This window comes from Mytilus edulis, chromosome 8 (assembly GCF_963676685.1).
Source record: "Mytilus edulis chromosome 8, xbMytEdul2.2, whole genome shotgun sequence".
NCBI classification, from domain to species: Eukaryota; Metazoa; Mollusca; class Bivalvia; order Mytilida; family Mytilidae; genus Mytilus; species Mytilus edulis.
Genome location: NC_092351.1, coordinates 17,785,152 through 17,813,135, shown reverse-complemented (window position 1 = coordinate 17,813,135; position 27,984 = coordinate 17,785,152). Strand labels below are relative to the sequence as shown.

Below are 27,984 nucleotides of genomic sequence, written 5' to 3'. Positions count from 1 at the left end.
AACTGGTTCCCGTCAAACTACAACACTTTGTTCTAGTGTAGTGGAATACAAGCAGAAACCAGTTAGTTATAAACTGGTTCCTGGCTGATTACTACACAATGACCTCTCATGCATAATGATAACACAAGCAAATTCCAGTTTGTATAGAAAATAGTAAATACGAAACCAAGCGCGGTAGGCAGAGAAATGTAATGAAGTTCAGGTCGCCAGTAATGGAACAATGACTGCGTCATTTTCCAAACACACCAAATCTATAAATGTGACACAATTAGACATGACCACTTTTTTTCTTGATGTCATAATATAATATATATAAGAAATTCAGATCTAGGGTAAACTCAATAAATTAAGCCATAGTTATATTTTTTTCACTAGTTCATCATCGTTCATCATGTAAATTGATTAACTTTTTTTCGCAGAGACATTATTTCACGTTTAGCTCTTTCAGGCCCACTTCATTGCCAGTTAACTTCTTGATTTTCAAATTTACCTGATGTAGTTAGAAATGTTAGCTATTTGAGATATGATCCAAGTTTTTAATTTTTGCAAAGATTTCGATTTAAGTTACGTTTTCTTCTCAGGAAAGTCCCCAAAATTACTCTTAAAAATAGATAGTTGACAGTATCTTTCTTGCAGAAAAAAGCATAAGAGTTTGAACAAAAGTGGGATCTTATTAGTTAATTTATATATATAAATAATCAAACCTACCTATACCTGGTGTATTGGATAACCCTGCACCAGAAGGCACTTTGGAAACAGAACTTTGCATAGACGTTGTTGGTAATGAAAAGCTAACACTTCTCTTTGTTGAACCATCAGTACTTGCATCGCTACACGGAGATGTTGTTCCGTTATGTAATGTCGCCATGTCATTTGGTAATGATTTTCCATGTGGTAGTGATGACATGGTAATTTCTATGTAACTGGTATCATTCTGTTGGTTTGATTTATTTTCTGATTTATTTTCTGCGGACCGTGATTCACTTCCCGTTTCTGAATCTTGACTCTTGTTGTGACTTGACTCTGCCTGATTCACAGAATCAATTACTTCAAAAGTAGTTGCATCTCCACCTTCAAATTTTACTTTTGGATCACTAGTTGATTTTAATTCTTGATCTGAATTAAGAACAGTTTCGCTAGATTTTTCCAATGAAAGACTGCTTGATACACTAATATCATCAGTTTTACTAAAATTACATTTGGATGTACATGGTGTAGACGTCCGTGAACTTGATAAAGAACGTAAAGAACTAAATACAGAACTTAAAGACTGAATACTTGTTTGTATTGAAGGGTCTTCCTCAGGGGGGGTGCCAACCTCCTTCAAATAATCAATAAATTCACTGACATCTTCTACAGGTGAATTGGGGTCATCTAATGATGTCCAATCTATATTCCGTAATACATCCGAAACCTCAGGAATTGTTGAATACGCTACGGAACTATCACTTGCAAAAACCTCATCAGCACCAGAAAGGTTTGTTGAAGCCTTAGAATCTTCATTGCCTGAACTAACCTGACTATTTTCTGTATGTAAACTATTAATATCACTAAATGACGTATCACAAGTTTTAAGGTTTGCTGTTTGTTCACTTATTACAGTACTAACATCTGAATCTGATAACCATTTTTTACTACACTCCGGACTCATAATTTCTTGGAAGACTTCATGTGGAGGGATATCTCCATTGTAAGGGTAAGTCCAAACTGTGCATGCCTTGGAACAGTTTTCTAATAATAGTTTTGCCTCTGATAAGTAATCTATGTAGTTAGAATCATACTGCTCTAGTTTGCCTCCAATTGAGTTTGTTGTAAAATTAGATTTGCTGTTTTCAAAGCTATTTGATCGGGACCTGTTAAAAGATATATAGAAAGTTTCTTTATAAAATACATAAATTAAATAGCTAATGATCTGAAATAAAGCAACGATATGACATTATGGCAATTATTTATTTTTTTAATTGATTGGTGTTTAACGACACTTTTAGCACTACATGCACTATTGTGCTTTTTTGTGGCCGTCAGTTTAAACTGGTGGAGGAAGTTAAAATTCTGCAGAGAACCACTGAACTTCAGTAGTAATACTAACAATCCTAGTCAATTAAAATTGAAGTCATGTGTATTTCCACGTGCAGGATTCAAACTGACAATCTCAGTGTTGACAAGCTAATGATGTAGTAGTTGAACTTCTCAGACCCCTCCTCTACCAAGGCACCTATTTTTTTTCAATTTGTAGCATGTAAATTGTGCAATAGAATTACTATCATGACGAACATACCATACAGAGATACTCTTTACCCAAAATCTTATACATGTATGTATAATATATCCTGTATCAAATTACCTACAAGACATGCTTCTTTATTATATTTATTATAAAATAACATTATAATAATTATCTCCACTTGATTTGAATATAAAACACAGCAGAGGCACTGTTATTAAGAAACTTTGTAACAAATATTACTATAATTTGATTATATGTTGCTTATATCTAAATATGACTGATTAGATTTAAAAATTCAGCTATTTTAGTATTTTTAATTAATTGCACACAGTTTGAAGGCCTTTAGCAAAGATATCAGACATTCAAATTAAAAGTTAGCTGTTAAGACTTCACTAGGTAAACTCAATTTGCAACAGTAAAACTGAGAATGTTGTTTAAATTTTGGCGTAAACACTGCAACCACAGATAAAAGCTGATTATAAAGTTAATAAGATACTTTCTTATACTAGCAAACAACTATATATATGCAGTTTCTAGAAATGCAGCTATGTCTAACATTCAATTTTATTCAACAATTATATATATACATTTGTAATTATAGAAAACAATCATAAACTAGAACTGTCAGTGAACTCAAAACAGGATACTGCGACCCCTTATATTTGTTTATCTCCCCTTAAAAAAGTTGAACTTTGATTATTATCGTGCATGAAATTCTCAGTAGTGTTCTACAAATGTGTAAAGCTTCATTATTATCAGAAGCTATCTAGCCATTTAGAGGGATCTAATCTCTGCACTTATGAGAGACTATTAACACATATTGCAATATTGCAGTAAGTAAGTTCAATTATCTCCCCTTTACTATGTAGGACTAGAAACATATTCCATTAAGTACATACTCAGGTAGTACTATACAGCTGTTCTATAGTTCAATCAATATCTATCTACCAAGCAATTATTATAGAAGGTGATGTGCTTACAAGAGACTAGTGTCATACTAAAGTATAAAGAACTATTATCTATTCTGCCATATGCAGGACCAGGACTATATTCCTTCTAACATAATCTCAAGTAGCTAGTGTTTTACAACTGTGAAAGTTTCATCATTATCTGTCTGGGTGTTGATCAGGAGTTTCACTTACAAGAGACTTTTACCACATATAGCAACATTAAGCAAGTTGTTTTGTTTGCAGGGAGGTATACAAAATTAAATCAACTTTGAAATGATGTTTTTTAAATCACAATATGGATTATATTTTTTAAGCATAATTTCTACAGTTTATATTGTTAAGCAAGAAGAAATAATGTAAACTATTAATATAGTGTGTTATCTTAGCATGCTTCATGCAATTATCATAACTATAAAGGCAGAGGTGTTTTAATTTTATAATCAAACAAACAAGGAACAAAATGTTGGTTTTTATTAACATTAACCTAGATCTAAAGTAAAACTGTGAAAATATCTGTTAAACTATTATGAAAACTAAAACATTAACAGTGATTATTTACAAACATTAAACAGTGGATTTTAACTGAACTTTAACAACAAATATGATCTTGTTAAAACATACATGTATTAGAGCATTCATTAATTATTGAGAATGTGCTTCTATCTATAGTTAATACAGAATCAACGTGTCTAGCCCCAAACTTCTGGAAAACCTAATCAGAACTGAACAAAATCCTAACATCCTCTTCAATTTCTCTGATAAGAGTTAACAAAGTTCTATTTGTGATGTACATGCAGCAGCCAATTCAAGTGATGGGTGTTAACTATTAAAATGGTGAAAATTGAGGTTTGACTTTTGTACTGAAATGGATCAAAATTTCAAAGTTAAAACAGTTATTTATCAAAAGAACCAAAAAGTGGAACATCCTTACATGTGCATACCTTTAAGTTATGAAAAAAACCCACAAGTTTACCAAATAGAATGTATGACCAACTGTATTGACTATTTAGATTATGGATAAAAGAATCTCAATGGACCAGATTATTCTAATCATACTCATAGGTCAAACAATGCTGTAACATCCTACCAAGGTCAAACAATGCTATAGCATCCTACCAAAGTCAAACAATGCTAAAGCATCCTACCAAGGTCAAACAATGCTATAACATCCTACCAAGGTCAAACAATGCTATAACATCCTACCAAGGTCAAAGTATGCTATAACATCCAACCAAGGTCAAACAATGCTATAATATCCTGCCAATGACAAATAATGCTATAACATCCTACCAAGGTCAAACATTTCTATAACATCCTACCAAGGTCAAACAATGCTATAACATCCTACCAAGGTCAAACAATGCTATAACATCCTACCAAGGTCAAAATATGCTATAACATCCAACCAAGGTCAAACAATGCTATAATATCCTACCAATGACAAATAATGCTATAACATCCTACCAAGGTCAAAATATGCTATAACATTCTACCAAGGTCAAACAATGCATTAAGTATAAGAAAGTGCTTCCTGGTTTGATTCATCAGAAATGTGTCTTTTTACACCCAAAATTTTATTTTTATATTTATTTTATGTACTCAAGTGAAATACAAGGTAAGACCTGTTGGTGACCTTCTGCTGTTGTTTTTTTTCTATGGTCGGGTTGTTGTCTCTTTGTAACATTCCCCATTTCCATTCTCAATTTTATTAAAACGATCTTATGATTATTATGAGGATAAGAAAGAAACATCAACTCTTCACTTTAATTTGAAAATTTCATGACTAAAAGTAAGCCATTTCAGTGTAAACCTAGGTAAAAATATATGTAAAATATTACAAATATATTTATCTATTAGTTATTTTATTATCAAGTTTTCAATGTATGACTGCAAACTTCACCACATCATTCACTAAATTGTTTTCTTTTTAGTATGCATGTAGTTCATATGTGAATTAAACAATGGTAACATGTTAAAACTGCACTTAAGTATACAATTTAACTTCAGACAAACCTTGCTGTTGTTTCTACGTTAATGAATCATAAATATTCACCTTAATAAGATAACCTTTTCACCCAGTTGTATGAAATACTATCTACCTTATATTTGCTAGATATATTCTAGCGAAAGTAAATGTAAAGAATTTATTGATATATACATGTATAGAAAGGACAGATCACAGTTGTTGCTAAAGCACAGCTGACAGACTTCTAAAAGCAATCAGTACCTGACTTTTTGATGCTCCAGTTCTTGTTTCCGAGCAAGGAGAAAACTGCCAAGACCTCTTTTTGGCCTATTTACAGTTATTTTAAGGTTGTTTGATCTAAATTAAAACACCAATGCTACACTTAAAGCAACATTCATAGCATTTATTACAAGCACTTTCTACTAATAATTGTTTAGAAATTGTTATTCTTAAAATTCAATTTCTTGTCTTTTTTTTATTTTACTGTTCATCTTTTTAATAAAATGAAAATAGTGCTTCACAAAGCAGTTTCCTCATTATAATCATTATTTTTGAGACAAATGATTACAACATTTTGTAGTTTTTATAAGGAAAATATTAAACTGTATAAACTTTTATGATATATCATTTAGTAATTTATAATTTAGTATTTTACAAGGACACAGGAATATATTTACTTTTGAATGTTCTAAAAATTAAAATAACTAAAATGCTGAACCCCAAGGACAAATCAAAAGGAAAAGTCCCTTAACAAATATTAGATATATTTCTTCTAAATTAAAAGCAGGTGTGTCAAAAATTAAAATTTAAGCAGCTGTGTAAATAAATTACCTGTCAACATCAATATCTGGTATCTTATGAATATCCTGGGAACCAGTCACCAAACAACTTGGACGGAGGGACAGGAATCTTTCAGAACTTTTACTGTACAAATCTAAATCTTTGACAGCTCTTCTCTGACTGACCATTACATGAGAACATGGAATAAGATGCCTAAAAATAGATATATCATCATTTAAAATATATTTACTGCATATTGGTTATTTATGGGTCTTGTTATGTCCTTATGCATGTTATGCTTCACTTGTTCATGGCCTTGTATAATGAATATAAAAGATCCTGATATATTGGATCCTCTTTATGCAAACTAGGTATCTGTAATGACAATATGTAAATTATGTTCTTAACTTCTTATCCTAAAATAGAAAGTCATGACAATAGTCTAGTACATTTTAGCTTGTTTCACTCCAAAAAATCTGAACAAATTTTGTTACTTCAATTTCTTATAAATGTCAATGGAATAGGTGTTTTTTAGTTGAAATTCATACTTGTGTCCAAAGGACTTAGAGTGATTGTGATGAAGCACTGCAATAAAATGGCAGTATAAATACATCCTTTGTCTGGTTTTTTTCTTTGCTTTGTTTGTATTTACATTTCCTGTCTGATGGTTGCTGTGTTTATTGACATGAACCCCTCTTTTTTTTTATAATCTAAATTAAATAAAACAAGAATGTGTCCCCAGTACACAGATGCCCCACTCGCACTATCATTTTCTATGTTCAATGTACCATGAAATTGGGGTAAAAACTCTTATTTGGCATTAAAATTAGAAAGATTATATCATAAGGAACATATGTACTAAGTTTCAAGTTATTTGGCATTAAAATTAGAAAGATCATATCATAAGATACATATGTACTAAGTTTCAAGTTGATTGGACTTCAACTTCATCAAAAACTACCTTGACCAAAAACTTTAACCTGAAGCAGGACGAACGGATGAACAGACAGACGAACGAACAGACAGACGAACGGACAGATGGAGGAACAGACGTACAGACCAGAAAACATAATGCCCCTCTACTATCGTAGGTGGATATCATAGGTGGGGCATAAAAATTCTTAAATTTTACCATATTGAGATCAAGGCTTCCAAAAAATATTTGAGCCGGCCGGACATTTCATATCTGATCCCGATTTTAATCCCTTAAGACTTAGTCACAAAAGGCAATTATGGTAATCAGATGGCCATAATCCAATGATTGACATAACATTAAAAAAAACGATTTTAAACTTTACTTTGATATGATATGAATTTGATGTACGGATGTAACTGTTAAATTGGCAGTGCATCATTCAAAGTGTGCACATCAGCGTGCTCATATCTGCCTTAGACTTTTTATTTGTGCAAAATGACATTGTCAAAAACTTTCATCGTTTACTTTCGTTTCACATTGTTCTAACCGGAGAGGTCAACCGTATTTTGACTTGACAATGGTAAAACATGGACCATAAACGGATACGTAAAATCCGTGTACGTTTACAAAGCACGACTGAGTGAAGAAGCTCTTTCCACGTTATTTCTTCAACAAAATACTTGAAACGAACGTTAGATACATGTATCAATGATAATTTTAGCATTTTTGAAGAAATGTAGGATGCATAATTAAATTTCCCACCTGTGCACATGCGCACACGTGTTCTAGTTCATACAACGTAGTTCTGACGATTTTTCATTTAAAACCTTTTTAAATTTTTCATCAAATCATGTTGATAAACTAATTTCTAATAATTTTAATCTTTTGGACTAAATCAATTAGAAACAAACCGCTGAAAAGTAAGAAAAAAATTGTGAATAAACCGATCAATTTATACGATGTCCGGTACTGAACATAGATCACCTGTCACCTGAACAGGTAGATTTCAGCTGTCCAACTACTAATTAGCCTTGATTAAAATTAGAAAGTATTGTAGTAGGTGTTGTTTTGATAGTAATTAATCATCATGTCACATTTATGACCGGAAAGTCAAAAGGTTGGGTCAAAAAGATCGTGAATTATGTAAAAATGACAGAAAAAGCCTTGAAAACTAAAAAGTATATGACCGTTTCATGCTTTGACCAGCCAGACTTTTACCGGACATTACACAAATGACCGGAATATATGACCGTTTTGGAAACCCTGATTGAGATATGTGTTGCAAACAAAATTTAATATATAACTTACTTGAATATTATTTCAAACATGACATCTTCACAATTCAAATCTACCAGAGTTTTGAATAACGACAAGGAGGCTGAGCATAGCAACTGAAAGAAAAATAAGATACAATGCACATTTACTATGTTCAACAAACTGCAAACAAAAATGTAATATGGTCTTTTCAATACTAATATTCACAGGGTAAATTTTTGTTATCAAAAATTAAACTCTTTGGTTTCATCCCGTCTTACAAATAATTTAGGTCTTACTTCCTTGCATATATGAGGAATAGTCAAAATCAAAAGATAAAATTCTCTTTTGGTAGTAGCAATTACTTTTGCATGTTATACATGTACTTCAATAAATAGTTTAAACATATTTTATTGTTCAAAATGACAACTGGATTATGAAAAAAAAAGGTCATGAAAAATTGAAATATTCCACATGTTTTTCTGACTTACTCTAGAACTACTATTAATCCTTGTTGTGAGTGAGTCTAAGATAATAATCTCATCATTCTGTTCTGTCAGTATAAAGCGTATAAAAGCTCTAGTTAAGGCAGGCTCTGTGATCTTCCTGAGGAACAATTCTAAATAGGCTGTAGCTGCTATCACTTCCTCTCTAGAATTCTAAAAAAGAGAGATTTACGTTATAATCATACACAAGGAAAGGTTAAATACTCATAAATATGTATTTTAATCCTACATAGTTACAGATATCTTATCTGCCTTGGATAATAACATGCAGTTTCTGTAAGAACAAATTCTATAGGGAAAATGAATTCTATAATATTTCCATTTAATAATTAAACGTTTCATTAACCAATAGAAACTATGAATCGCATCACAAAAAATATCAAATCTATCCTAACACTATAAAAGGTAATGTTAACTAATCTTAAATGCTTTGTTTGCATAAAACCTTATGCTGCAAAAAACCTTATTTTTCAACTCATTTTAATATGTTTTCAAAGACAAAACTTAACTTTGATCCAAAGAAGATCCAGAATAAATGCTCATTCTAAATTTTTTTAAATTATCTTTATTAAGATTATTCAAAAATCAGAAAAATATCTGTAGCATTTTAATTGACATTATCCAATATTATCTCATATAAGAAAAAAGAACCAAAATTGTAACCTATTTGTTCAGGTGCAGTCCAAGAAGATCAGGAAAATCTTTATAAATTGTCCCAAGTCTATTAAAGTGTTGAATAAATAAAACAGAATGAAATGAAGTTCTGCTGTGAACACCAAAAAACTGAAGGCTTAAAACTGGTCAAGGTTCAATACGCGTTAGCCACAAAGAAATGTCTTATGTTTTTTGTGTGTCAATCTTAATCTTTCCCAACTTCTGTTAATCAAAACCACATTTTTGGCCTAGCAAAACACTCTTTTCAAAGTTTAAGGATCATCTTTATAACATGTTATAAATAGAAGACGATACACGCTGTATGTAAAAGTATGTACAACAAGAATATTTTCACAGATTAATGAGTTATGCATGCCTCAAACAGAATTCATTCTCAAAACAAGCAACTGAACCTAATAAGCAATGCATAATGCATAAACCATAAAAATCAAATCAATACATAATGTTTAACATTTCCTGAAGATCATTTTAAATTACAGCAGTTAAAGGAAGGCCTCAATTATATACAATACTTCTTTAGTTGTAACTTTCAAAATAAATCATTACAAATAGCATGTAACTTCCATACAAACATTCAATATACATGATATAATAATTTTGCAGCAACTGAAAAAAAGAAAAAAGCAGATAAAAACATTCTTCAGTTCATTCACAATATGACAAATCTTACTGACTGGTTAAAGATGTACCTCTGCTAGTGAAATAAGTGATTAACATAAAAATAATAAGAATGTAGCAAAAACAAATTGTTCATTTAGAAAAGAAATGAGAAACAAGATTTAAGATAAATGAAAAAAATGTTGAAATGAATAAAAATTAAAAAACAGGCAGAAAATATGCCTTAATTTTTTTGTAATGTTTGGGCCATTTACTGCATAAGAAATCAAATAAAAAAAATTGTTAAGTTCAAAATCATAAAATGGATGGATGGCTTTGTGTTTAAATGTCAAGTAGCAAATATTACACATTACTACTTGACAAGAATATGTAGGTGTGATATGAATTTGAATATGACCCTTGTTTGTTCTAGACTGACACACTGAGCCAGATTCCTAACCTGCTTCTTCATAGGGTACCCTTAATATATTATACCAATTTTCAAGTCCTCAAATTAACATAGCTTGGGATCTAACCCATGACTTCGAGCATGCTACCAAAAGACCATCTAGGCATTTAAAAAAAACTATGTACTATCTATCATGTCTGTTGAAGATTCTGTGTTAAGCATAATCTATTTTTTTGTCATTGGGTTGCTGTCTAGTTAATGTATACCTCACATCTCCTTTAATTCGTAATAAATCATCAAACCAAATAATGTGAAAAAAAAATAGCCTAAAATAAATGTTAAGGCAAAGTCTTTCACAACACATTATTATTCAAATACAGCGTAACATTACTGTTGATGAAAAAATATCTCTATTGGTTAATAATAGCTCAACATTATTACTTAGACTGTCTTCCTCTTTCATATCAGAGTGTCATTACATTGGTTAGAGGTATAGGGGGAGGGTTGAGATCTCACAAACATGTTTAACCCCGCCGCATTTTTGCGCCTGTCCCAAGTCAGGAGCCTCTGGCCTTTGTTAGTCTTGTATTATTTTAATTTTAGTTTCTTGTGTACAATTTGGAAATTAGTATGGCGTTCATTATCACTGAACTAGTATATATTTGTTTAGGGGCCAGCTGAAGGACGCCTCCGGGTGCGGGAATTTCTCGCTACATTGAAGACCTGTTGGTGACCCTCTGCTGTTGTTTTTTATTTGGTCGGGTTGTTGTCTCTTTGACACATTCCCCATTTCCATTCTCAATTTTACTAAATATAAGAAATAGTGATCTTATATGATACATCATTTTGTAACTTTTCATAATAGCATGATATGTTTTCATGGAACCTTTCATTCTACCATGTTAATTATATTAGTTATGTGTAATGCCATTGGTCTTAACCATTTATTGTTAATGAGTTTGTGCCAACAAATGTACTTATATGTAATGTAATGTAAACTAATGTGTTTTTCTGTATACCTTTGTCCAACTTAGGTGATACCAGAATAAATGATATATACTAGCCAATAAAAATATTTGTATTTGTATTATTAATTATTAAAGTAAAGAGAAAAAAAATACTGTGTTAGATTCTTACATGCCTGGGATGAACATGTTAGGATAATATTTTGTAAAAATAAAAATGGACATACAATATTATATAATAATAAATATGCATCATTATAACATTAATACTACACATTCAAATAGTAATTCACATATGCAGTCACCATTAGTGCAACTTTCAAGCAGAAAAACTAATGCTTGCAACAGTCTTCCAATCTTCTTGTATAGCTGCAGTAACTACATGTGAAACAAACAAAAAAGAAGGAAAAAAGAAATTACAAACCTAAAAGGGTAGATTGAAAAATGCACAGAACATAAAAAAAATGCTCATAACCAACTTTTGAAAAAGCAAAAACAGGCACCTATTAAACAAGAACTAGCAAATACAACAGATATACTTAACTAACCAAAAACATTGGTGAATCTAGCAGAGGTAGTGGAAGTCCTGATACATCCTAACAAAGGGAAATAACTATTAAACAAAGGGAAGTAACTAGCATATTTACTGGTTTACTGTTGGATGTATTTGTAATTTTATTATAATTGATAAAAGACAACTGTTTAACATTTACATCTGTGTTTCATTTACCTTTTTCTTTTTAAATTAAATATACTTTGACTTTAATTAATTGTAGAGAAAGTGTATTTCATGCAATCTAAGTGTAATGTATTACATGTATTACTAAGTTTGATAAAAATAAGAAGAGAAATTTTCACAAAAATTATTTTCCACAGAGCTATAATATTTTGACACACACTGAGAATCTTATCTTAGAATTTATTGTTATCAACTTTCATGACTTGATTGATAAATATTATCTATATTATATTTTGGGTGTGGATATAATGGTTTAAATCCTTTTCTCTATCACAAAAGCTCATATGTATTTTGCTAAGAACTTAATCCATAATATGTCTTAATCTTCCAAAACTGATGTCAAATAAAATTAATAATGAACCAGATGCTCCGCAGGGCGTAGCTTTATACGACCACAGAGGTTGAACCCTGAACGGTTAGGGCAAGTATGGACACAACATTCAAGCTGGATTCAGCTCTAAATTTGGATTGTGATTAAATAGTTGACACAGCATAGGTTTCTGACACAGAATGAATGTGTTCTAATGAACTTAAAATTTTTGTTTCTCTTAGAGCAATTCACTATGCTGTTGAATATTAATCCTCTCAAAAAAATGTTTGAAGAAATTTTCTTTTTTATTTATGAAATTTCAAATGAGAAAAATTGAACCCAATTTTTTTAATCACATCCCCCTTTCCCTTATTCCAAAACTAATCTCAATTAAAATTTCTAATGGAGTTTGCAACAATAACTACTCATTTAAATACATCATAAAATATTAAGATGTAAAAAAACTGCTTGTTATCACTGAATGGTAAAGATTATTTTAATTTATCAGTTGGTAGTAAAAAGTGAATATACATTGTATATTGTATATAACAAAGATTTAAGTTGATTCTGGAGAGAGAGAAAGAAAGATAACTCCAATTAAAAAAAAATCTTGCTATTGCACAATATTTTGCAATTAGATATTTCTTGCTTACTATTATGGACAAAGAAAGATAACTCTAATTAAAAAAAAATTTGATATTTCACAATATTGTGCAATTAGATATTTCTTGCCATTGCGCAATACTGTGCAATTGAAAAGACTTGCTATTGCACAATACTTAACATAATAATTTTAGATCCTGATTTGGACCAACTTGAAAACTGGGCCCATAATAAAAAATCTAAGTACATTTTTGAATTCAGCATATCAAAGAACTTCAAGATTTCAATTTTTGTTAAAATCAGACTAAGTTTAATTTTGGACCCTTTGGACTTTAGTGTAGACCAATTTGAAAACAGGACCAAAAATGAAGAATCTACATACACGGTTAGATTTGGTATATCAAAGAACCCCATTTATTCAATTTTTGATGAAATCAAACAAAGTTTAATTTTGGACCCCGATTTGGACCAACTTGAAAACTGGGCCAATAATCAAGAATCTAAGTACATTTTTAGATTCAGCATATCAAAGAACCTAACTGATTCATTTTTTGTCAAAATCAAACTAAGTTTAATTTTGGACCCTTTGGACCTTAATGTAGACCAATTTGAAAACGGGACCAAAAGTTAAGAATCTACATACACAGTCATGACAGTTAGATTCAGCATATCAAAGAACCCCAATTATTCAATTTTGATGAAATCAAACAAAAGTTTAATTTTGGACCCTTTGGGCCCCTTATTATGTTGGGACCAAAACTCCCAAAATCAAACCCAACCTTTCTTTTATGGTCATAAACCTTGTGTTTAAATTTCATAGATTTCTATTTACTTATACTAACGTTATGGTGCGAAAACCAAGAAAATGCTTATTTGGGTCCCTTTTTGGCCCCTAATTCCTAAACTGTTGGGACCTAAACTCCCAAAATCAATACCAACCTTCCTTTTGTAGTCATTAACATTGTGTTTAAATTTCATTGATTTCTATTTACTTAAACTAATGTTATTGTGCGAAAACCAAGAATAATGCTTATTTGGGCCCTTTTTTGGCCCCTTATTCCTAAACTGTTGAGACCAAAACTCCCAAAATCAATACCAACCTTCCTTTTGTGGTCATAAACCTTGTGTCAAAATTTCATAGATTTCTATTAACTTAAACTAAAGTTATAGTGCGAAAACCAAGAAAATGCTTATTTGGGCCCTTTTTGGCCCCTAATTCCTAAAATGTTGGGACCAAAACTCCCAAAATCAATACCAACCTTCCTTTTGTGGTCATAAACCTTGTGTTAAAATTTCATAGATTTCCATTCACTTTTACTAAAGTTAGAGTGCGAAAACTAAAAGTATTCGGACGCCTGACGACGACGACGACGCCGACGCCGACGCCGACGCCGACGCCGACGCCAACGTGATAGCAATATACGACGAAAAATTTTTCTTTACATGTTTATACTTGTACTTTAATATATTTAATTACCTAACTTAATACCAAAAAGCCCCAAAAAAGCAACGGAAGTAGTGAAAATAAGAAGCATATTTGTCAGTTTATCATGTCTTTATTTATCAAAAGGCAAATGCATTTGCTTTTTCTTTTAAATATATCAAAAGATGCTTCCCAAATTAATTTAGACTGCCAAAGAATAGTAAGCACCTTTATACATTGATCAGTTATATTTCCAATAAATGTGCTTATCTGTCATATATATATTGCAAATAAAATCTGTGTTAAACATGTACAAAAATTTTGAATTTATGCAAAAATGTTAATATGATGTCAAAAATATACACTGTATATTCAGAAATGTTGCAATGTATTTTTTATTGTGGAAAATGCAACGAGATTGGTTTTGCAAAAATACAAGCTTGCATTTAAAATTTTGATTGTATTAAATATTCATTTTCAACAATAACTATAACAAATGCATGCAAAAGTTTCTGAATTTATAGTACTTGATTTAATGCATACAAAAACAACAGTTGTAAATTACACAACAGTCATATAGAAAATAAATTTTAAAAATATAATTATGTTAATGTTACTGAAAATTAAAAAAAACATGGACATCCAAAGATAACTTCATATGGACTTATTGGAAAGTTTCTCATAATTTTTACGCTATTTTGAGGACTTAACCCCCTAGCAATTATTGCAGATTTAGGGGAAAGATTGAATTTTGCATTGATAGAACTTTTTGGTGTTCCATGTTATATTATTTGTCTTTTCCTTAAAACCCTTACAAAATTTATATTTTATTAAATAATCAATTCAAAATCAACGAAAAAGTAATAAATCAACTGAAAAATAATGAGACAGAATAATCTTTTCCATTTTTTTTCATTAAATCTGTCATTTGTCATTCAAAAATAATTTATAATACTGATTTCCTTGTGCAAAACAAGTCTTTCTAAAACATGTATAAGGTGAACTAACTTAAATACTGATGATGCAAGTACTCAAGACTCTAAATAAGTCTTAGAAGACAAACTCAATTTTTTCACATGAAATCATGAGTTCAAAGAACAAACCAACCTTTAAGATATCTTTACTATTATCACACATTTTGAAATATAAAAGTAATATATCACAACAAATACACAAGCATCTACAAATTGGTAAATCTACACCATGTGTTAATATCTACCTGGTGTAATGCAGGTCCTAACACAGGTACCAGGAATCCATCATATATATACTGTATCAACTGACATCGAACTTGAGGGTCAGAGATCTAAAAAAAAAAAAACAGATCCATCTCATGATAAATATTTGACAAAAATTGTAATGATTGTGGTAAATGTTCTAGGATATCCCCATTGAAATGTTTTTTTAAATGGTTGTTTTTATAAATATTTTTTTCTTTGTTCAAATCTTTGGAAATTATTTAATTCAAAATGTGTTGAAATGATTGTTCCATGGTGTTTTACATATATGTTCCTAATAAAATTATTTGTTTGCCTTTGTCAATTACACTTTTATAATTGTTTATTTGCCTTTGTCAATTACACTTTTATAATTATTTGTTTGCCTTTGTCAATTTACACTTTTATAATTATTTGTTTGCCTTTGTCAATTACATTTTTATAATTATTTCTTTCCATCTTCCATAATGACAACTTAATTTTATCAACAATCGTTAATTTTTTTTTTTAAAGTAACAACAATGAATACCATGCCATGCTATAACTAGGAACCCCTTCTCAGAATTTTGGGATCTAGTTTTTAGAAAATATTACTTTTTCAAAGCATATGGTGGTACTAGAAAAGTTTTATGACTCATCTCATGAGTCTTTATGTGTAACAAACCTGTACTACTGCATTACAAAATTCTAATGAGTTAAGGAACATCTGTAATTCTGGTGTAGCTGTAATGTCTTTCTGAGTGATACATGACCAGTCCTCGGACGTGTTTGGTAGCTTTCTTGGCAATGACGAATACAATCCACTTAAACCAGTAGCTAATACCTAACACAAAATAAATCAAAACATTCTACATCTTTACAAAAATATTGTATTATATACATATATATGTATTGTAAAATGTATAATTCTTTCACAGAGTTTTGTATACAATGAAATACAAATTTTCCATTGAGTATGAATGTGTTAATTCTGAAACTACAAATTTACACCAATATTTACCAATGTTTACCAACCATGTTTTACCAAACAATGTATAATTTTGGTTGTTTGTTAGATACATGTATCATCATGATCATTGTAAGACTTAAGTAAAAAACTATATTTTGTTTATATCCACAATTCAATACTACAAGTATGACAAGGAATTTGAAAAACAATCACAAACGATGTAACTGTACTGGAGACAACATAAACTATCTTATATATTGTTGAAAATAAAAATGTATTTCAATATTTAATGCTTTTTTAAATTTATTTTCAAGTATTTTTTTCATTTACTTGTATCATAATGAATGTTCCTTTACCTTCATTTTTCTGGATTTACAACAAAATGGTCATTTACCTACATGTACATTTGTACACATACAAATTAATATAACAATAGTATTAGTTCCAACCCGGTCTTCATATCTAATTATAATCTTTAAATATATTCTGTTTCGTATAACTTATAAGTATTAAAGACTTACAGGACAAAAGTCTGAGTGTTCTGCTATGTACTGCCCAATATGAGGATGTTTTGATGAAAGGGACATAATCAATAATAAAGCATCTCTAGCCTGCTGTCCAATCCGTCTTTCTCGATGAATAAATGGTATCAACAATGAAAAAATCAGGAAACGTGCTGGTCCATGGTTAGCATTTGTGTTGAAGAAGCTTTCTAAAATTAAAGTTTGTTGTGATATGCACACACAAATTTGATGCAAAACGAGAACAAGTCTAACTTCAATTTCGGCGGAGTTTTGAGTCTCTTCACAAAACGATAAAAGTCTTAATAATGGTTGAATTACAGCTTTATGAATTAAAAGAATTTGATGGGACTGACTAATCAATTGTTCATAAAGTCGTAACTGTTCCAATATAATTTTGTCTGTCTGTTCTGTTTGACTTTGACACCATACAGATACTTTCTCAAATATCTGATTCTCTAACAAGTAATGAAGTATTGGTCCTGGCATTCCTTGACCATTGTCGTCCAGGCCTTCCTCATTTTCTAGTAGTGTCAACATCTGCTCAAAGTTTTGAAAAACAGTATCAACCTCATCAATTGCCTGTTGTCCTTTATCTTGTATCTGACCCTTGTTTATAATTCCGACAGCTTGACTCCAGTGGTTTTTGAAAACTTCCAAGCATGTCTGCGGGTCTGTTTCTGATCGTGGCCGACCATCAAGCAAGCTATCACTGCTACCAGACTTACTGGAAAGTTTTGAATCGTTTCTTCCTCTTTTAAACCAAGACATTCTGCTTTCAAATTCATTGCAACATGGCAGAATATAATTGTCGCACTGGAACCTGAAATTAAATTAACAAAAATTAGATATCCTTTCTTATTTATTCTGCCTTATTCCCTTTTATTATGATATGTCCTATTTTGTATTACGTACAATGTATTATATTTTCTTTCATGCACACCTCTATGTTTATATATACATGATATATATTATGTAACTCTTGTAAATATTCTTATATTAGTACATGTTAAATTATTATTATAAGTATGTCCATGATGTGTATGTATCCTATAAGCTGTATTGCTTTTGGAATAAAGTATTATATTACTATGCCTTTCACCTCCATATATATTAATCCTGTTCTGCTGCTTTTGGTATTTAAGGGATCAGATTACTTTACTTTTATTTTGACACAGCTCTTGAGTTGCAATCCAATAAGTGACAATGTAAAAAAATGAAATTTTTAGCTTTATAGTACATTATGTAGTTCATGGACATGTTGTATCACTGTTAAAGAAATTCGACAAAATTAAAAGAGATTTCATTTCTTGGAATTTATACGCCTGTTAATGAAAAGAATTTTACTTCTATCAAATTTATGTCTTTGATCTCAATATAACAATTAATTGACACAATAAAATATTAAATACATTTAAATATGTATGAGAATATTCAAGTACATCATTTGCATAGAAGATAAATCACTAGTCAAGAGTTTGACAAATAAAATAAATAGATAAGTCACTTCATACATGTCATAATTTGGATGGAGAAAAAATATATCCAACATTGCTATCACACTCAAATGAATTGGCAATTGGTTGAAACTGATGACCTTCTAAACATATTTTTTCACCACCCCTGCCAATTTACAATGGTTTAACAATGTTTACAATTGCATCATATGTCTGTAGAAAGGGTGTTCCCAAAAAAAAACTGTTTTTAGTTAGATAACCAATTCTCTTTCTAAACATGTTACTTGTTTTGCTTGATATACATGTATTATAAAGTTTTAAACAATGATAAATTAAGTATTCAAAAAGAAAGAAAACTAAAAATCAATATCAGAGGAATATAAAGAAAAAAATATCCTCAAAAAACATATGTATATATATATATGTATTTTTTTTAATGTGTATTCTTAGTGTTAAATGTACTGAACTAACAACATCACCATCCACATCCCTCAAATCATGCTAAAGTTAAGTTTAAAATAAATCAAAATACTATAAGATACTTTTGCTGAATTGACTATTTCTTAAGGCATGAAAGGTGCTAAATTGAGTAACTGAATGCTGAAATGAATTAAATTGGGGCTGAAATAACTTTAAATTGGTGCTGATTTAACTATTTCATGGAATACTGGTAAACATGTTTGTTTGGGGGCCAGCTGGGGGCGCCTCCATGTGCGGGAGTTTCTCACTGCGTTGAAGACCCATTGGTGGCTTTCAACCGTTGTCTGCTCTATGGTCGGGTTGTTGTCTCTTTGACACATTCCCCATTTCTGTTCTCAATTACATGTGTATATATAAAATATTTTGATAAATACATCTTATTATTCAACCATTTTTGGAAACAAACGGACTAATGTTTGGAGCAATTGTGTATTGGGAGAGATGGAACCAATATTAATACCGATTCAACTTGTATCCATTTATTTACAAATATATGCTGTATTTCATTCATGCAAGTCATTGTAAGTTGTTAGATAAGGTTCCATTACAATTTTTATTCTAAGAGCATATATGTTTGTAGAATAATATCTGCATTCTGCTAAATTATGAGAATGGATTACTAGGGTCTGTGAGCTGATGAATATAAACTTTGCAACTATTGACATTGTAAATGTTTTTAAAATGTGGATACTTCCTTACTTTTAACTATATGTCTACAGGATTATTTCAATATTTGATTGTATTCATTAAGCAATAATGTTAAAGAAACTCATTTTCAGTCATCAATATTGAGATATGCAAGATATGCAAGATGTTTGACAGCTTGAAAGTGGGCTTGTCACTTCATCTTGGATGTGTCCATAATAAAGGTGAAGGTCGGAGAACCGGAAGTGAACTTCGTTTTAGTAAACAGTATCATTTTGCAGAACATTATAGTCGTAAATACTTGTATTTTGTAAAACATACAGGCAACAAATGTCAAAAAATTTGAATGAAATGCGTATTAAACCTTTAATAGAAGCAAAAACCCAAAACTTATTTTTCTGTGACAACTTCCGGCCAAATTCAAAATGGCTTCCAAAGTTTACAGTGAAAAAACAACAATACGAACTCATAAAACAGTGAAAAGTTTTACTGTTCCAGATTTATTATACTGACTTTATGAGTTAATTATATTTTCCTTGTTTTTTGATAACTTTTTCTTTCTGCTTAATAAATCATAAAAGACCTGTTTCTGCAAAAAATCGTATACCTGAATCTCAAACGTGCAGACGGGCACATGAAAAAACTTTGTAACTGGTAAAATGCCATTTACAAACTGATGTAAGTGAAAAACGAATGTTTCGTAAAGTGAATTAAAAGACACTTATTTTGAAAATATGTGATACAGTTGCAAAATGGTTAGTTCTAATGGATGAGCAATCTTTGAATGAACTCCTTGAATGTTCAGTCTGTCTGGACAGACTTGACCATACAAGCAAGGTTCTTCCTTGCCAACATACATTTTGTAGAAGATGTCTTGAAGAAATTGTCAGTACAAAAGGAGAACTTCGCTGTCCTGAATGTAGATATCTTGTAGAAATTAGAGTTGAAGAGCTTCCTTCAAATATTCTTTTGATAAGACTGCTTGAAGGTATTAAAACTAAAACATGTACGGAAAGATCAAGATCTCCAGGCAGATACACAAATGATGAATTGTCTCCTGGTTCAGCAACTGACAGACATTCAAAACAGGTATAAAAGAATATATCACCAGTCATTAATGTGAAGGATAAAATACATAGAACATGTAAATTCTTTTTGTTCCTACTACATGTACTATTGCAATTGGTGTTCAACTTTATGTAGGATTTTATATTTCTAATAAAAAGATTAAAAATCATATCCCTTTGGGTCAAATCATGAAATCAGCTGTACAAAAGACAAGGAAGTTATTAATCTTTACAAAAATTTTACTAATCCACCACAAAAAATTATCCTGTTTTAATGCTTATCTTGTTGATAACACTGTGGAGTACTTGTTTAGACCTGCAGACACTGTGAAGCTTGTCAAAAGACAAAAGAAATCACAACACATTTTGTTTGAAATTCAATACTGACAATAGTGAATGAAAATTTAAATAGAGATTGGTGTATGATTTTGAAAACCTATTGAATTTAGTACATGTACATGTATTGTATATTAGGATGACAGATATCAATGGTGCGGGAATTCTCGCTACATTGAAGACCCATTGGTTGCCTTCGGCTGTTGTTTGCTCTATGGTCGGGTGGTTGTCGCTTTGACATATTCACCATTTCCTTTCTCAATTTTATTGTTGATTACATGATAATTACCTGAGATTGCAATTGTTGATTGTTGACATAAGTTGGTGATTTCTGGCAATTAAGAAATAAAAAAGACTGACTGGTATACAAAGCCATACAATGATTAACATGATTAATGCTAACTTATCTTAATACCATGAACATTATAAACACTCAGACTGATAATAGTTATAAAAACAATGATTTTTATGAATTGTAAGAAAAAATATAACTTTTTGAATACATGTTGTTAACATGTTTAACCATATTAACCTTTGTTAACCTTTAAACAAAGAAAACAAGGACTTTAATTGTTCATGTTGTTTACATTGTACAATTTAATGATATATAACACATTTAATTTTGGAAAACACAGAGATAGATCTTCATCACATCTTAATAATAGAAAGTTTGCTATGCTTTTAAAGTTGAAAAGCAAAAAGGAAATCTAATAAATCTCAGAATATAATCACATGCAAACTTTTAACATCCCTTTCTGAAAATAGAGTTAAGGAACTAAAGAATGAGTAAACCTGTATGGATCATCTAAATAATTTGACGTATAAACTATGTAATGTAGTTATAAGGTGCATGTACACTCAGTATAATTAGAAAAAATAAATAAAGGTTTAACTTTAAGTCTTAAAAGCATGGATTAGTTTAACCTACTGGCAATTGAATACCAATGAATATATTGTGAAACTGTATCTAAAAAGTTTCTGCATTAACATTAACATTTACATAAATATCTATGATTTCAGTCTGTTGGAAAGCTGCCATGTGCTAAAGCATTGTACAATTATGAAGGAAAAGATTCCAAGTAAGTAAAGTAGTCTTGGTTGGTGACCTTTTGCTACATTGAAGACCTGCTGTTGTTTTTTTTCTATGGTCGGGTTGTTGTCTCTTTGGCACATTCCCCATTTCCATTCTCAATTTTATGGTAGTTAGATTGATGGATTGAGAGATGACATAAACATTGGTTTTAGTGGCAGTTTCAGTGTTCTTAAATGTTGAATATTCATTATTTACATTTATAAATAATATAGACATGATAGAATTTGTTTTGTTTGATGAATCTCTGAAAAAAAACCTACAGAACAGAAATTTTAATGTAAGGTGTTAAAAAAATGTTTCCCTTCTTATAAAAAAGAAGATGTGGTATGATTGCCAATGAGACAACTATCCACAAAAGACCAAAATGACAGACATTAACAACTATAGGTCACTGTAAGGCCTTCAACAATGAGCAAAGCCCATAGCACATAGTCAGCTATAAAAGGCCCCGATAAGACAATGTAAAACAATTCAAACGAGAAAACTAACGGCCTTATTTATAAAAGTATAAAAAAATGAACGAATAACAAATATGTAACACATAAGCAAACGACAACCTTTAGTTCTTCTGTACTTATTTTCATTGTAAAGAGTTGAAAACTGTTGTATAACCAAATTTTTTGTTTGAAAAAGAAATGATTTATTCAATTTAATGATGTTATTGGTTGGTAATATAGATGCTTTCAAAATAAATTTAGGATGTTAACAATAAACCATTTATTAAACAGATTATCCTAATTTCACTGTTAACCTCAGATGACCTGAACTGAACTAAATAAGTTGAATAGTTTGTCAGGTCCATTTCACTTTGACATTAAGCATGTTTATGTAACAGTGTTAAAAAAACAAATTTATGTTTTAGTTCCATTTTTCACATTTTATTATTTGTTCTTTTTAGTGACTTGTCATTCAGGAAAGGTGATATTATTATTCTAAAGAAACAGGTTGACGACAATTGGTTTCATGGAGAATTCAACTCCCACCATGGTGTGTTTCCTGCTTCATATGTACAGGTATTATATATTAAGAAGAAACACTGTTTATTTTATTAAAAGACACATGAAAGAGAGGACCCCCAAATCACAGAAGGAACTACAATTCATTCATTTGTCATTACATGAAAATGTATTTCTTTGAACTGTATGGTTTAATCAAATTTTATCACAATTACATCATCTTTTTTTGTTGCAAAAAATACTCATAGATCAGGAATTTTTTAGTATAAATTCTGATCAATATATAGTTTGTCAGAAAGGTGACCATGATAAGTAGGGTTTAAAGTTTGATAATATTTGTTTACCCCTAATGGAATATAAAATACACTATTGTAAAAAATACCTTTTCACTAATAGCTTGCATCCGTTTCATTTGGAATCTGGACAGGTGTCTCATTGACAATCATACCACATCTCTTTTTTTGTATTATGATTTTTAATTGGTAGAAATGTCATAATAATTTCTATATAGTTGGTTGCATTGATATATTTTAGAGAAGATATGGTTATTATATTGTCAGAACATTTACTGAATAGAAAGTATAGACACCATCAGCAGAAGATTTTCAATATGTGTAATTTACTTGCAGGTTCTTGTACAACTCACATCCAATGTTCCCCAATGCAAGACTTTATATGACTTTGAAATGAAAGATGAAAGTGATAAGAAAGATTGTCTTTTCTTTAAAAAGGTAACTGTTAAAAACTTAAATGTTTAATATGTCTTAAATATGTAAAAGTGCAATAGGTGGTATTTCAATCCCATACAATTGAAGACCGGTGCATATCATACAATGATAAGGATGAAAAATAGCAAAGACAAAATGTAGGTGCAATGTGAACTTACAGTGAGGTGCTCCATATATGATAACATGACATATTTATGCTGCCTTGAAAAATATTATTATTGGAAGTGATATTTGATTTAGTGCCCCTGAAAAATAGAAAAAATAACTTGGTTACCATACTAATGCCTAAATAGATTGTCAAAGAAATGGCTATCAGTCAAAAAGATATGTTTGTTTCATTATTCCAAATTGACAGTTTGCTAGAAGACCTTCTTTAACAGATTTATAAAAAGTTTTAAAGGAATGACCGATAATAGTTATCAAAGGTACCAGGATTATAATTTAGTACGCCAGATATGCTTGTTCTTGGCATATCTTTTTTTTTTTATCAAACTATATTTAGGCAAAAAGAGCAAATGACTGTTTATTGAACATTTTTTGGGATACAATTGCTTTCAAGCAATCTGTAGACTTTTACCATTGACTCAGGGCCATGCCCTCACGTCAACCATTATATTCTAAACATTAAGAACATCTCAGATTCTAAAGATTGTCTTGCTTTAAAAGATAAAAACAAACAAAAGGATTGAATTTAAACAACTTTCCTTTAATGTTCCTCTCATAATCTTCATGTTTCAATATTTCCCTTGACTTATAGTCCAGTCAAACTAAGATTTAACCTTAAACTAATTGCAACAGAAAATGTTTTAGTTCTAATCTATAGCATAATGCCCTTAATATACACAGAAAAAAGTCCCATAAAATCTAACTTGAGGAAAACTCAATCAGCATTTTTAATTTCCTATGGAAATTTACACTGGAAGGGGAGATAACTCTGCAAAAATGAGTCTTTTTTTTGTCAGTTTTTGGTTGATTTTCTTGAAATTTATGTAAAGTATGATACTTTGATGGGGTTATAAGTTTGCATTTGACTAAATTATATAATCTTCTGCTCATGAAATGTACAAAACCAAAGTGTTTTGGGTAGTTTTATTTTTTTTGTGCATTTTCCATTTAAGAAATTGAAAATTTGAAGCTTTGTGACCATTTTGAAAAAATAATGTGAAATTTGGTATTGTTTCTATCTGTATATTATATTTTTTCAGCATCCTACTTATCTTAAGAAACTTTAAACCACAAAAAGAAGAATACATGCTTAATTATTTTTATTAAATTTGAGATTCTTTACCTTGACATGTTGAAAACTTCAATAAATGGTCAACTAATGAATTACGAAATCTAGATTATAGCTTGATAAAAGATATGAAAACACCTTTAGAGTTGTTTGTTATACTCTAAAGACCGCTAAAAAAATCAAGAATCAATACATTCTGATGAATAGAAGCGTTGAAGTTATAATTTTGTATCAATTTTTATTGAAATTTCATAATTTTGTATCAATTTTTATTGATATTTTTGCCTTTTTTGCAAGAGTTATCTCCCTTTTCAATGCAAATCTCCAGTGGAATTTGAAACGGTGATTTTTTTTAGTCTTCCTCAAGCAAGATTTTATGGGACTTTTTTCTGTATATATTTGAGGTATAATGCTAAAGATTAAAACTTAAAAATCTTCTGTTGCAATTACTTTCAGGTTAGGGTCAAATTTATGCTAGATTGACTGGACTATTATATGCATGTTTTTAACAACACGGAAAATCAGAATCTAACAGTATTTATATTTAGTGTTTTTGTAAATTTAGAAACACGTCAGAGAGAATTCCCCAGTTTTGATAAAATGCGAGAGTTCTCTGAATTCCGATAAATCTATTTCTGTCATATAAGAACTGAAGTGGAGTTTTGGGATACGATTGCTTTCAAGCAATCTGTAGACTTATACCGGTGGCTCAGAGCAATTTCCCTCACGTCAATCGTTTTATTCTAAACATTAAGGAACATATCAGATTCTTATGATTGTCTTGCTTTAAAAGGTAAAAACAAACAAAGGGATTGAACTTAATCAACTTTCCTATAATGTTCTTTTCATAATCTTCATGTTTTATAATTCCCTTGACTTCGATGCATGTTTTTAACAACACGGAAAATCAGAATTAAGCAGTATTTATATTTAGTGTAGTTATAAATTTAGAAACACGTCAGAGGGAATTCCCAGTTTTGATAAAATGCGAGAGTTCTCTGAATACCGATAAATCTATTTCTGTCATATAACGGAACTGAAGTGGAGTTTTTGGGATACGATTGCTTTCAGTTTCCCTAACATGTATCACTTGTAAATTACTAGAACACATCATTTGCTCAAACCTAATGCAGCACTTTGAAAAGCACAACATCCTAAATAGCCGACAACATGCATTTAGAAGAAGACACAGCTGTGAAACCCAACTTATCAACGTTATACATGACTGGGCAACTGCTATTGATAAAAGGAAACAAACAGATATATTTATTTTGGATTTTGAAAAAGCTTTTGACACCGTACCGCACGAGCTCTTAAAAAGTAAACTTCACAAATATGGCGTGCCCAAAAACATCTTAAATTGGATTGACGCTTTTCTATCTAAAAGATCTCAGTGTGTGATAGTAAACGGAGTTAAATCGGAAACATCATCAGTCCTATCAGGAGTTCCTCAAGGAACGGTTCTTGGTCCAATCCTATTTCTGGTCCATATCAACGACATAGCAGATAACGTAACATCAGAAATTAGGCTGTTTGCAGACGACTGTGTATGCTACAGAGAAATTAATACTGAAGATGACTGTGCTGAACTACATAAGGATATTGATACCCTAGGTAACTGGGCGACAGATTGGGGAATGAGACTTCAACCAGTTAAATGCAACATGATGACATTGAGTCGCAAGAAGAAAACAACATCATTTAAATACACCTTGAAAAATACGGAACTCCAATTTCTAACATCAATAAAATATCTAGGAGTTAACATCACGAATGATCTACACTGGGGTAAGCACATAGAGGAGATATGCAATAAATCTTACAGGACATTAGGTTTACTAAAAAGAAATCTATCCGCATGTCCACTTGAAGTTAAACTCCAGGCCTATAAGGACTGATACGACCTGTCCTAGAATATGCAAGCACTGCCTGGGACCCACATCAACTATATCTCCAAGACCAACTGGAAAATGTACAGAAAAGAGCGGCTAGGTTTATAACATCAAACTACACTGATTACGAACCAGGAAGTATGACAGCGATTTTAGATCAGCTACAATTACCCTCACTGAAAGACCGTCGTACACAAAACAGATTAATTCTTTTCTGCAAGAATATACATGGTCAAGCAAACTTACCATCTGACCAACTGAAAAAACCATCCCGTACTACCAAGAACATGCACAGTCAACATTTCCTCCGACTTCAAACAAAAACAGACACGTTAAAATACAGTTTTATCCCAAATACCATTAAAGACTGGAACCTACTACCACCGGATATTTTCACCAAAATTCAAACAGCAGAAGAACCAGCTAAAACCTTTAGTGAAATTGTAAGGGGGGTCCAACTTAAGTAAATTACTTGACGCACGCGCGGTGTATTAATATCCTTGGATGTTTCACAGTAAACCTATCAAGATCAAGATCAAGATCAAGATCAAGAATTAACGATGATAAGATACGAAGTGAAATACCTTCTCTCACTCTCACTGACTGCTGTGGAAAGTAAACTTGGAATTGATAGCATACTTGTGAACCTCCCGACTCCCGTTTTCAGGGGTCTCCTCCCGTCCTCCCGTTAAGGAGAAAAAAATCCCGAAATATTGCATGAAAGAAAATTTTCAGCTTCCATTTTTGATAATCTCTTACTACGGTTCAGGTGTAATTTACACCTGTGTCAAATTTTACCTGTAAATCAAAGAAGATGTGTAATTATATGGCTTCTCTTGACAGCTTGGGTGTCAAACATACTGGTAATCAACGATGCTTACGTCTGGCTAATGATCGCTAATTGCCGTTGTGTGATAAAAACTGTGTATTAAATTTTTGAAATAAATTTTGGTTACTTCCCTTTGATTTATCCTATTATAAGTTATTTATCGTTCAAAAATGTAAATTGTAAAATAAATGAATTATATTTTAATCAAATAACCATAAAAGGATGGTAATTAAATGAACTCAAATGTTTTGGACAAACAA

The 27,984-nt window shown here is 30.8% G+C and overlaps 2 protein-coding genes across 11 annotated transcripts in view; one reads left to right on the top strand and one right to left on the bottom strand.

Annotated features, from left to right (window-relative positions):
* The window catches only part of LOC139484982 (FHF complex subunit HOOK-interacting protein 1B-like), a 626,211-nt gene extending 606,375 nt beyond the window's left edge, over positions 1 to 19,836 (bottom strand). For 3 of the 9 annotated variants that reach the window (XR_011655220.1, XR_011655221.1, XM_071269056.1), the window contains exons 1-8: positions 19,644 to 19,836; positions 17,008 to 17,830; positions 16,202 to 16,360; positions 15,540 to 15,626; positions 8,585 to 8,752; positions 8,148 to 8,230; positions 5,975 to 6,136; positions 709 to 1,853 (exon numbers count right to left, since the gene is read on the bottom strand). Coding sequence is in view for 6 of the 9 variants with exons in the window: in XM_071269056.1 (XP_071125157.1) it covers positions 709 to 1,853; positions 5,975 to 6,136; positions 8,148 to 8,230; positions 8,585 to 8,752; positions 15,540 to 15,626; positions 16,202 to 16,360; positions 17,008 to 17,778 (2,575 nt within the window). In the remaining 3 variants the exon portion in view is untranslated. Of the gene's footprint in view, positions 1 to 708; positions 1,854 to 5,404; positions 5,501 to 5,974; positions 6,137 to 8,147; positions 8,231 to 8,584; positions 8,753 to 11,793; positions 11,842 to 15,539; positions 15,627 to 16,201; positions 16,361 to 17,007; positions 17,831 to 19,643 lie in introns of all 9 variants that reach the window. The other 6 variants (XM_071269053.1, XM_071269057.1, XR_011655219.1 and 3 more) reach the window with 4 other exon arrangements.
* Positions 19,790 to 27,984, top strand: part of LOC139484985 (E3 ubiquitin-protein ligase SH3RF3-like) — a 28,402-nt gene continuing 20,207 nt past the window's right edge. For both annotated transcript variants that reach the window (XM_071269067.1, XM_071269066.1), the window contains exons 1-4: positions 19,790 to 20,678; positions 22,013 to 22,071; positions 22,984 to 23,098; positions 23,671 to 23,772. In XM_071269067.1, coding sequence (XP_071125168.1) covers positions 20,355 to 20,678; positions 22,013 to 22,071; positions 22,984 to 23,098; positions 23,671 to 23,772 — 600 coding nt within the window. In that variant the 5' untranslated portion in view covers positions 19,790 to 20,354. The remainder of the gene's footprint in view (positions 20,679 to 22,012; positions 22,072 to 22,983; positions 23,099 to 23,670; positions 23,773 to 27,984) is intronic.